Here is a 12681-nt window from a genome sequence, read left to right as displayed (position 1 = left end):
TGGACGTCCTATGCTGCTAGTCCGTGGCTTCCACTCCAGTACTTTTCGACCCCATCGGACATCTGCTCTGCGAGCAATATGGCCAGCCCATTGCCACTTCAACTTGCTAATCCGGTGGGCTATATGTGTGTTTCTAGTTCGTCTACGGATCCCCTCATTTCGGATTCGATCACGTAGAGAAACTCCGAGCATAGCCTTCTCCATAGATAGCTCGTTGAGCGACTTTGAGCTTTGAGATGGGGCCGATAGTAGAATTAATAGTAATAGGTTTAGCACCCCTGGCTTGCTGCACGCGTCGACACCTCGCTTTTGTTCTCTTAATGAGTTTGTTTGTATGCTTTATGGCGCTGTTCATTTTAAAGGAAACATTGCTAAATTTATATTTGTCTCACTTACTCTGCCGTGTTTTGTCATTAATCTATCTTATTCGTTTTATTGGAAGATGTATGATGCATTTTTCGCTTGCTTTTATGTATTATTTTATACATGTGAAGTAGTGTTTAGTTGGTTGTTGACGTGCCTGATGGTTGCTTGTATGATTGGGGGAGTATTAATTCCTTTAGTTAGACTTTCGCGTAATTGGTTGTTATTTATAAGTTACAAAAATGAATTCATTGTGTGATTTAAAGGTGTACTACCAGAATGTTCGGGGATTACGATCCAAAACTATGCAATTCTTTAGGAATTTAAGTGTTACTTCTTACGACGTTATATTACTTACGGAAACATAATATGGTTATTGCCTGGTGTGAGTGACTCAGAGTTGTTTGATGATCGCTATATAATGTGGCGTCGGGATAGGGATTACGATTTCACTGGACAAACCCACGGTGGTGGAGTGCTCATTGCAGTCCGAAAGGAGTTATGTGCCTTGCCTCAACCCTATTACGCAAGTACTGCGGAGGACTTGTGGTGGACTTTGCCTATTAAACAATGTAGTATTAGATCTTCTAACAATTTCAATTTAAATGTTTGTGTTGTGTATTTGTGCCGGCAAAATTTGGGTTTGTCCTTTTCTAATCAATTAAATAATTTTCTTTCAAGACTGGAGAAGATAGTTATAAGTAAGCCTAATGATAAATATTTAATATAATTGGAGATTTTAATATGAGTAGCATATCGTGGAGGTCATATTCTAGTGAATCATTCTTGACACCAATCAAGGGCCGACGCCCACTGACGGCCGGGCGTGGCATGGCATGGCACAGCAGGTCGTGCAGTGGCATTCCGCGGCATGCAGTGGTATCCCGCGGCGTGCGGTGGCATGCCGTGGCATCCAGCTGAAAGCTCAGCCACTTTGGCATTCATCAATTTTGCGCCCTGCGCCCCACCGAAATGCTGTACAAGTTTCAACCTTATTTCAACTAGCTAGCAAATATAATTCCTCGACCCCTAAGTGTCCCATACGTCTCGCGGCACGCAGTGGTGCGCCGCGGCATCCCGTGGAATGAAAAAGCAAGACACGTCATGCCGTGGCATTAAAAAAAGTTATTAAGGAAAAATAAAAGTATAAATAATTCAAAAAGTTAGAGTATGGCAATCATTCTGATAAATCTAATCTAATTATCACACATGAGAGAAAGAGTAAAAAGTTAGAGAGTGAGTGCTATTCAAACTATATAAATTCAGTGGAGCAGTCAATAATAAACAATCCTAAGTACTTTTGGAAAGAAGACGGATCACAATCCATACAAAATTGCCCCACATCCTATAACAATGTGACGTATCTCAAAAAAAGTTAAAAATGTTTAAAAAAATATGACATACTCTCTAATTTTTTTTTTACACCTTCATACGAAAAAAATGCTTTAAAAATTGTTCAGGCGCTGTTATGAAAACATCGCTCATAGAACTATTTATAGACTATTTTATTAAATTATTTTTTTGTTTGATAGGGTATACCTCACAGGTGGTCCCATAATCTCCAGGTCAGGATCTGATGATGGAAACCCTGAGAAATTCAGGGGAACTTTTGAAAGTTGTAGGCATGCGCAGGATAAAAACTTGACTTAAAAATGTAAACAAGGTGTATGTCTTATAACACTATGTAACAGTGAAGACTTGGAGCTGACCTGATGACGGAGACGAAAGAATGTCGAGGGAACTCAACAACTGAATATGTAAACTACCTCGTGTTTGGGCTTATATTATTTGTATTGAATAGAACTTTGCAACAGTGAAGGTTTGGAGCTGACCCGATGATGGAGACCAGAGAAGGTCAAGGGAACTCGACAACAAAATATGTAAGCTACCTCAGAATTCGGTGTCTAATGGATGTACCTAAGTTTATTTCCCCACCGACTGCCCAACAAAACATTAAGTATAGTACGCGCCAAATAAACGTGCAATAAAGTTTGTTCACCTCCTTCTACTAATGTATCCCAATATTTCAAAACGATACGAAAAAGATGTATGAGCAGTGTCGGTAACACGATCAAAACAAGTGTATCGTGGTAAGAGGCGTCCTTGTCGCAAAGGATTACAAACCTTTGGTCAAAATTATGATCAGTCGTTTTTAGTTTAAATATGGGCAGACAAGCGCATTCCAAATTCGGAATGACGGAAGGACATTATTACAAAATGGCGCACAGGTGATGCGCCCCTGACGGCAGGGCGGGTGAATGACATTTATTGCAAGTTTATTTGGCGCTTACTATAGTTACTGTCATATAACAATGACATATGACAAAGGTTGAGAGCAGGGGGTCGTGACGTCACATCTATGAATAATTTGTACTCAAAAGTGACGAAAAACTAAATTCAACCGTGTTGTATCTTCATAGTGATTTGTTTGTGAGAGCAAAATAATAAGTGTGTATATTATTTTAGGGTTATCTAAAAGATGGAATAATAACTTTTCATTCGTCATGCCGATTACTTACATTAGCATACCGTGCAAGCCATACCTATCAGTTTACTAGAATAAGTATAACAAAGTAAGGTTTGGGCTGTGACTTACCGGCGGAGAGCTGCTTGTAGGCGCGCTCGAGGCGGTGCGCGAGCGCAGTGATCTCGGCCTCGGCGTAGTGGCGCTTGTCGGCGAGGCGCCGCGCGGCCGTGGTCACGCGCGCCACGCTCGGCCGCCCGCCGCCCGTGCACGCCGCCGCAAACCTGGTAGTAAAATATTTCTTATCTATAAACCAGCCCCAGTCACATATTGATAACCCGATATCATACGTTACACTACGGAGTCATAGTCACATAGTCGTGGTGGCCTAGTGGGTAAAGGACCAACCTCTCGAGTATGAGGGTGTGGATTCGATTCCAGGTCAGGCAAGCACCAATGCAACTTTTTTAAGTTTGTATGTACTTTCTAAGTATATCTAAGACACCAATGGCTGATAAAAAGGTGAAGGAAAACATCTTGTGGAAACCTGGACTATAAAGTCTGAAATCACCAACCCGCATTGAGCAAGCGTGGTGATTAATGCTCAATCCGTCTCCATGTGATAGGAGGTCTGTGCCCAGCAGTGGAACGAAAAAATAATGTTATTCTTTCAATAAACTTGATTTACTATAGTATGGCCATAACCGCTGTGCACTCCCTGAGGTATGCAAGGCGAGGTGGGAGGCGAGGAAAAAAGATCATAAGTTCACATGAGATCAATACACGTCAGACAAATCTAACGATATCAGTTTTCATTGCTAAAGCAGGACTTGTGGCGGAACGGTGGTCGGAATCTATATTATGCTCGATATTGTATTAAAAAACCTAGACAGTTGATGAATGAGAACTAAAGTTAAAATTCAAATCAGGATTTTTTTTATTGAAAATTTACTATAATTACAAACAGATAGATATATGTAGATAGTATAAGAAGTTAAGTTATTCCGACATAGATTCTGTTTCAACTTCATCTTCCATTTCGTCATCATCTTCATCGTCCGTGTCGCCATTGGAACTTGAATCAGAGTCTTGCAAATTTGTTATGAATGAATCGATAATATTATCGAACCTAAAATCGCGATTCCAGTAATCATTTTCATTTTTCTGGACATGATATTTCATGATCGGAAAGCTTTCTCTGTCTACTTTTCTTTTCTTGAAATATTCAGCCACTTTAAAAATCACGGTTTTTACATCTCGAGATAACGCACGACCCATCTTTGAATTTTTATCTCATGTGCATCTGACATTGACGGTCCGATACAAATGACACTACCTGCCGCCACGAGCGTTGACGGCGGACTGACAGACTGCGTCACCCTCCGCCTCTCCGCGCGTACCTCAGGGAGTGCGCAGCGGTTATGGCCATACTATAATGGTCACAATGAAAGTGATTTGTCTCAGATAGAAAGTACGCGTTACGCCGATCAGTAAGTGTGTGTGTGAGTAGACACTGTGGTTACCTGGCGTGCTCCTCCTGCAGGCGCTTGGCGGCGGCGCAGGAGCGCCCGATCTCCACGTACGTAGCCAGGAACGCGGTGCGGTGGTTCACGATCCACTCCAGCATCTGCCACGTAAACGAACTTCCTTTATACATTCATGAATTTCAAACAATTTTCTAATAGCCCTAAAGTCTGAAGTTTACAGTAAATTCACCATATAGGTATAGAGTGTACGTAATACATCATATGTTCTATGAATGAGAGCAATAGTACGAAGATATACACGGCAGCACCTCGTCAAGTGCCGTCTCTACACAGTTTTTAAAGAACGGCTCGTTGTTTGTAAAAAACATACCGTGATCAATAGGACATACTCGAAAGATGTGTATGTCCTATGTATGAGTATGTCTATAATGTGTATTTCTTGTTGGAAATCCAAATAAATAAATAAATAATGACTTCGCTGTAAATTAAAACACGTTTAGGGTCCATTAAATTGTGGGGAAATACTGATAACCCGTGCGAAGCCGCGGAGGGCCAGTTTAAAATATAAGTAACGCGAAAATACAGTTCATAATTACTGACAGATAGCTCCTATTGTCAAGCATACATGTTGCTGCTTACGGGAAGTTACTGGTCGGTTTCTAGAATAAACCCCGCCTACCGCGGTGTACCTTTCGTGGAGTCACTTTTTTGTGGATATCATCTTCTGTAGAGTATATTATTCTTAGGCATAACAAGACAATTGAGAGAGTTGAACCTTTTCGCAGTCCTGTTCGAAGAGGCGCAGCTGGAAGCATTGGTCGAGCTGCATCTTCTTGTGCTGCCAGAGCTTGTGCGCGTGCGCGTGCGCGGACCGCACGGCGGAGAGCTGCGCGCGTACGGCGCCGGGCGAGCCGCAGTGGAAGGCGGGCTCGGCGCCGCTGCCGCTCGCCTCCGAGCCGGCCGCCTCCGCCGCCTCCAGCCGCTGCAGCACGCGCTCGCCTGCCACACACACATCGCAACCATCACCCACCACTTCTTGCCACACTTTCTTAATAACTAGACAACATAATACACACAAACAGGTAACTATAGTGATTGACGCGATAACACGCTCGCGTTACAATAAATGCTGTGCGTTAGAACGCGGCTAACTCAGTCGAAAAGCGGGCCATCACCTTGCATCAACAGCGATGCATTTGAAATGCGCATGTTACAATTATAATAGCAGGTGGCTATTTGGGTGTAAGTGTCTGTACTTGAATGTAATATAAACTCATGAAGCATTCTGATGAGAGCACGAATAATGTAGCAAGAGAGAATTGAGAAACACAGCGAATTAATGCATAGGTATGTAATTAAAACTGCAACTTATACACAAAAATATAATAGCTACTCAGTAGTAAACAGTCGAAGAAATGCCATACAAATGTTAAATTCTTAGTTAGTGAGATAATAGGACCGTCAATATGCCTACACGGTAATATGTTATATAAAAGTGTATACCAGAGTGTTCAGGGCACCACAAGCAATCGAAACACATGACTAGTTCATAACACGACACCCTTCAGCGTAGTGGTGTATAATGGCGCGTGCGCAATGAGCACTGAAACCTGATGTTATACAACAACGCGCCTGCCTGCCTGCCCGCCGGTCAACCATGACACTAAACGTTATATGAATCAAAAATAAATAGACAACCAATTCCGCAATTTAACGTTTTCTAATGCACGTCGTCGTTTATTATGTGCATACTTTAAACATATATGGATGCGTAATAATGCGAGCGATCATTATAACGTATTACTGAACACTTCTAACTCTTTGATTGCAGATTTTAATTAGACCTTTTAAATAACGTTTTCAGTTGAGTAATTAACACTTAATGGTTGCGAAATTGAATAGAATTAATTTGAAGAACTCCCATGTTAATCAGAATGAATTGATTTAACAGGAGTACGAATTGTGGCGAATGTCTTAGCGACAATATTCGGTTCATATACAGGCGCATACCTTGGGCCTCCAGCTCGTCGACGGGCACCTTGGCGAGCCGCTTGCTGATGTCAGCGTGTGCGTCGATGGCCCTCCTCGCGCCCGTCACATCGTCCGCGAAGTCTGCCCTCGCGACGTCTTCTTGCAAGTCATCGAGCCTGTCTAACAACTCGCCAGCTTGCCACATTAGCTCTTCCAGTGCCTACAAAAATACTCTGCGTTAACTTTCATATCACAAATAGCAAGTGACCTGCTCAAACGTTAAGTTCACCTTTCGGCTATGACTTGTTCACTGTCTGAATAAGGGGATCCAACTAACAACATTGCGCGGTCGCATTGTTTACGTGTCGCTTGCTCGGTTGCGACGAGTGGTGGCGGGTGGAATGGATTATGGACTATCGATATTACTTTGTACTTTTCTAAGAAACGAATGTTTACAAATTGTGTCATCACAACAGTTAGCGCATTCGATCTACAGATCCGCTAAAAGTGTATTCAAAGGTAATGTTTCAAGTGTCATTTTTTCATGCCGGCGATGTGCCGTGGAGTATGTGTTGTATGTGGAGAAATTGAACTATAATTATAGTATAAACTCGCTGTAGAGCAGTGACCGTGATGGTGACGACGTCACTACTGCAGGAGCGTGGGCCGCGCAGCACGCAGCACGCATGTCGCATGCGAGCCGTGCGCTTGTGGGAAGTATGATAGCGTTGCTCACGCTCCTCAACAAGCAATTCCTGTAATTATAGCACACTTCCGAATATTGCATGATTATGCTTACCAATCTTAGGTCTATCCATTGAGCGTGGTCATATTGCAGTGTACCATCTAAATCGGGGGTAAGCTGCGAACTATCTATCACTTTCGGCAATGCTTCTAAGCTAATCATTGTTGTCTGAAAAAAAACATTAAAAACAAGTTTTTGCGATTATTTTTCACTTATCATACCTTAAAATACATTTACTAACAGTTACTTACCTCAAACTTGTACTTATGAGCTCCTATGGTTGTGCGTTGCTTTTGCCAAAAATTGTCAGGTTTAACTACCAGTGCCTGGTGGACGGATGAAGGGAAGTGTTCTTGCAGAACTTTTAAGATAGGTTTTATTGCTGCCCATGCTGACCCTCTCATATCAATCAATATTGTAAATCCATGTGATCTCACCGAATCACTAAAACAATACGAAGAAATCAACAATAATAAAATAAAATGCAATCTACATATTGAATAATGTCACACTTCGTATGACCAGCAGCACTCAGCATAATTCATAATACAGCAGTCGGTAGACTGGTGCATATAGGAGAATGAACGAGAAAGAAACAAAGACTGACACCAACTTAGTGCGCCAAGTACTATGTTGCTGCGTATGTTGACACTCGACATTGCACGAGCTTCACGTGTTCTGCAAAAACATGCAGCAATGTTACCAACGATCGTGTCAACATGCGGCTTTAGCCACAATTATTGAACTCTGAAATAAAGGGTAACATAATGTCGGGAGCCCTGCTGGCTTCGGGTATTGAGCGAAATATTATTAGATAGGCTTCTGAATTTACATAAAAGTTTATTTTTAGTATGAAACAGAAATGTGTCGAGTGCTTCGTAGGCAATCCCAGAACCAGTTTAAGCACTAACCCACTTTCCCTTGCGCTCATATAAATATTTAGATAATTTGCTTTGAAATTAAACTACAACTTTGAGTTGAAAACAAGTACTATAAACTGATACTCGAAGCTTCATTCGACACCCTTTATCTCGAAATGAAAGGTATCGAATGCGGAATGAATTCATTAGTAAAACGATGTTGGCATCTTTCTGTCTGAATACAAAATAGACGAATTCCCATGAGACCATAAACCACCACAAAACAGGAAAGGCTGGTTAAGCAACTGACACACTCCTTGGCTGACCTGCGATTGATCAGTTCATTTCTTGCCATTCCAGCCTAGTTGTGTGAACATTTTGAAAAAGAAATTTTACCCATCGATTACCCATTGGAGTGAACATTCATTCGAGTGAAGCGTCTGATATCAGCTCAAGGATTTAAATAATTGTGCTACTTCGTTGTGTAGCTAGATCAGTGACACAGGTTGGTTATACCTACTGACCTTGGTATACTGATCAAGTAGTGCAGCAGTCGCCTATAGTCATCTGGGGCGACGCGGTCTCGGCGTGAGTTGGCGGGGAAGCACACGATGGGCCCGCCGCGGCGGTCGCGGCCGCCGGTCAGCGCCGCGACGCGCTCCTGCAGCAGCGGCAGCACCTCCAGCGCGCGCGCCCCGGCCTCCATCGCTGCCGCTACTCGCTGCGTGCGTCGCACGTGCCTGCGCCAACCAACATATGACGCTTTGTACTAATCATGCTGTCACAGTGTCGGCCTGCATACCTTTATAATAAAGACGAAACATTTTGATTTTTTGTACCCTAAAAGCTCCGAAATTACTAAAACAATTTGAAAAAATATTTTACTGTTGGAAAACTACTCGTTCCTAGTTACCTATATGGTGGGTGGCCTCGGTTTCCCCGGGACGCGGGTGAAATCGCGAAAAAACATCTACTAGGTATTCTATAAAAAGAAAATCATGTTTTGACAAAACTCTAAAGACCTCTTTGACCAACTCATACAATGATAACAGGAATGAAATGGTACTGAAACTCCCTTGATAATCCCTGAATATTTCAAAACATAATGCAATACTTATTTATTTTCTGTTGTCTCTTAGGTAACAAATGCCAAATACCAGTGTAGTCTTAAAAATAAAATCTGTTCATGTGAATATCTTCCTTTATTATTCTTGTTCTAATTGAATTAAAAACAACACAACTCTTGATTTCATAACAAAGTCAGAATTCGGTACATTAAAACAATAAAAATATAACAGAGAATAATTTAAAATATTTTTGTCGAGTTTAAATGCACTTCCACTGTAGCGACCTTAGTTATCAGGAAGGAGCTATGGATTCCTAACAATTACTGTTTATAAAACTCTAATTAACCTGATTACCCAACATGCTTATCAAATTAATTAGTATATTTAAATAGTTGACCTACAATGAGTATCGCTTATATTTTGTGATACTTGTGTTAAGCATACTGAAATAATTGCTTACTTCCACTTGTTGTACAAGTTTCCTTCAAATCATATTATTTGTTCTTTTTGTTATGTCTGTAACGAAAATGTTAAGCAATCCAATGAAAATTCATTGAAAACTATTACCAGTTCAACTAAAAATGTATATGAATATTATAAATGTATATGAATATTATAAATGTGTATGAATATTATAACGGCTCTGGAACTATTGAACTGATTAGTCACAGAGTTTACATGTTTATGCTTGATTATGTCAGTGAATTCTTTTCCATGAGATGAGGTTGAAATTGAGAGAAGCAGTAATTGCTACACTCAGCAATAGTTAGTGTTTTTTAATTAAGAGAAAGTAGAGTTATTTTGAGTAAGAATTAAGTAGAGTTAGATATTTTCATAACACACTATATTATATACACATATAGATTCCTTTGAGAAAGGATAGGTAATCAGGTAAGGCCCTGGGTTGATAACAGGTGGAATAGTCGGAAACAGCTTGTTTTGTTTATTTGTTTACTAACATTATTAATAACAACAAGAATATCAGGCATGCTAACACTAAGTTAGTTTAATTTAGCATTGCAGGTACACTTGAACACTCACATTAAAATTCAAGTACAGCAGCTACAGTGAAAATTTAAACTATTAAGTTAGAAGTGTCCCACAAACTACAATCGGCAATAACTCACATAAAAAGCAATACACTGTGATTAAGTATTTATTTAAAATTAAATGTAATCAAGTATGTTTACAAGCAATGTATCTTCCAGCTGGTAATAGATAGGTGACATTCACATGTATCATATTACTTTGAGGCTCTCATTGTTGCACTGACTTGCTCTATACATATATTACATAGTCATCTAAGAAAATAGTCAATTTTACAAGCTATATCCACATTACTTAATAATAAGCTATTCTCTAGCAATAACTCAAATACGTCAAACTGAACAAAATAAGTTCTTTGTAAAGCTTACGTCCAACGCCAAGAGTCGCGGTGCTTTCATTAAGTAAAATCATAAAAAGAACTTTAGCAATTTTCTACAAATACTGATAAACTGCTTCCATTAGAGGTAAATCTGTGTTATAGAGAATGTGGACATATTGTACCATTATTTTATTAACCACTGATGACAAATTGTTGCAGATATTATATAGCTAGCTATGTCACAACAAATAACCTTAGCCATCAATTTGAACTCACCGTGGTGACTCAAAGCTACTCGTTAATCCGGTATAAACGGTTCGGCACGCATTATTGTCACTGTTGTTTTTAGCAGTTTAACATACGTATAAAATATATTCATTACTGTTCCTATACTTATTAAAAACACACAAGCTGTACTAAAATGACAAACCGAGGAAACACCAACCACCACAATGGCGCGCCAGGGCTGTTCAAACTTCAAAAAACCGAAACTTAGTAACGGAAAATTATATCGATACTAGTATTTTGATTCTGAATCGATTGTAATTTTTAAGGTTTAGTGTATAAATGATAATTTTATGTGTTTTTTAATTAAATTAAAGTGAACCAATGTTTATGAAATTTGCTTCCATTTAAGAATGTCAGCCGGAGGCACTAGAAAAAAAAAACACATAAACATGTTCCTAAATAAGTGTTTTCTTTTCATGTAGCATAGAAGTGAGGGTGGGGCTGGGCAAGATTAAAAAAAATTAACATGCGACAATCAAAAATGCTTTGACCCATTTTTTGTGATTGCCGTTCCAATTGTTAAACTGTAAATGTCCAGCTTACTTGCCCCCAAGCTTCTTTTATCTCAAATTATCGGTAAAACACCACTCAAGTGTGAATCGTACCAGCGCTCGATGAGATCAAACCGTAAAAATATTTTTTTTACTATCCTCCCTGAATGTTTTTTTATAATTATTAAATATGATTTTTATGTAGGTATATAGACTCTAAGTATGAATGACGCATACGTCACCACAAAATATACAGAGATTGAAGCTCTTTTCTCCTGTTATTCAAAATTTATCGTCGAGTCTTATCTAAGCAATATCAACGTAACTTAATTGTACTATCATGTCATGGAACATACATGTCATCAACAATTTAAAAAAGGGAGAATAGGGAATAAAAGGATAAAAAGGCATGTCCTGAGAGATTCAGTGGTTTAGCCACAGGAGTCATTTTTCGTTTACATAATTTACAACATCATGTGTAAAGCGGAGATAAAGTTAGGAATATCGAATGTTTTGACCAGTTGACAGCTGTCAGTTTTCTAGGGATAATTTCCGTTGTTTGTAACATAGACATAATATTAGTAAACAGGACTGCGCATATAAACCCAAAAAACGAGCCGAGTGAAACAGTTAGTACGGAGGCTGTCTGTCCCTTTCTAATAGGGTGACTATGAGATTAAGCTATGTGAGACAAATCCGAATTTGCTAAGATTATTAAACACAGATTAGTATTGAAGTTTTAACTTACGCAGTTTGTGACCTTAAGATACTAATAAAGGCTTTTAATAATTAGCGGAAATTAGCAGTATAAAAGCAGGAAGATTCGAAGTGAAGACTGTTTTTTTTGTATTTCTACTTCATATATAGACTGCTGAGCCATTTATGTCGCCTTTCTTCATTTTTTGGGAAGCTATAACAATAGTACAACAGTTTTAAAATCCATCACCCATATTTTGACTCGTTACAAGAATTCATGGGCACCCTAGTTGTTTGGTTTACGAAAATGTTATTATTAGCTAACCTGTGGAACGATATATTGCAACCACCATAGGATTCACTTTTGCAAGTAGAAACGCAACACTTTTTCACCATTTTAATAGTTTAAATTGATTTAATACAAAAAAATATAAACAAAATTTTAAATGCTGATTACGCGCCAAGAATGTTTAGGGTTACCGCTAGAAAATAAAAAAAAGCAAAATAAAAATTTATGTTGTTTATGTTTTAATAATAAATACGAATAAATTAATGCGATTGTTATTAATTTGTTGACTTACAATTGTTAAAATAAGATAAAAATATAAGTGATTCAATTGTTTTTGGGAAGACAAAACTTTTGATCACAACATTTTTTTATGCTGGCAAGGTGTTAGAAAGAGACAAACAGCCTCCGTTCGAACTATCCCTCTCGGCTCGGATTTGCCTCTGTGTATTATACAACCAATTTAGTACCTTATTGCGTTAGAATAGAGTTCATTTTCGTAAATATATATTTTGAGCGTGCGCAATCTTGTTTAGTAATATTATATCTATGGTTTGTAATGACTGACTCTTACATGGTGTTCCAACTCTCACACAT

The 12681-nt window shown here is 39.2% G+C and overlaps 1 protein-coding gene across 6 annotated transcripts in view; it reads right to left on the bottom strand.

The window, feature by feature from the left end:
• LOC124644988 (kalirin) overlaps window positions 1-10784 on the bottom strand; it is a 145672-nt gene extending 134888 nt beyond the window's left edge. For 3 of the 6 annotated variants that reach the window (XM_047184695.1, XM_047184697.1, XM_047184698.1), the window contains exons 1-8: window positions 10600-10783; window positions 8415-8630; window positions 7282-7474; window positions 7085-7198; window positions 6325-6505; window positions 5090-5313; window positions 4351-4454; window positions 2960-3111 (exon numbers count right to left, since the gene is read on the bottom strand). In XM_047184695.1, the coding sequence (XP_047040651.1) occupies window positions 2960-3111; window positions 4351-4454; window positions 5090-5313; window positions 6325-6505; window positions 7085-7198; window positions 7282-7474; window positions 8415-8596 (1150 nt within the window). In that variant the 5' untranslated portion in view covers window positions 8597-8630; window positions 10600-10783. Of the gene's footprint in view, window positions 1-2959; window positions 3112-4350; window positions 4455-5089; window positions 5314-6324; window positions 6506-7084; window positions 7199-7281; window positions 7475-8414; window positions 8693-10599 lie in introns of all 6 variants that reach the window. The other 3 variants (XR_006986132.1, XM_047184699.1, XM_047184696.1) reach the window with 2 other exon arrangements.
• Between the last annotated feature and the right edge of the window lie 1897 nt (window positions 10785-12681).

The sequence above is a fragment of the Helicoverpa zea genome, chromosome 31 (genome assembly GCF_022581195.2).
Source record: "Helicoverpa zea isolate HzStark_Cry1AcR chromosome 31, ilHelZeax1.1, whole genome shotgun sequence".
Lineage (NCBI taxonomy): Eukaryota > Metazoa > Arthropoda > Insecta > Lepidoptera > Noctuidae > Helicoverpa > Helicoverpa zea.
This window is presented reverse-complemented; position numbering and strand designations above follow the sequence as displayed.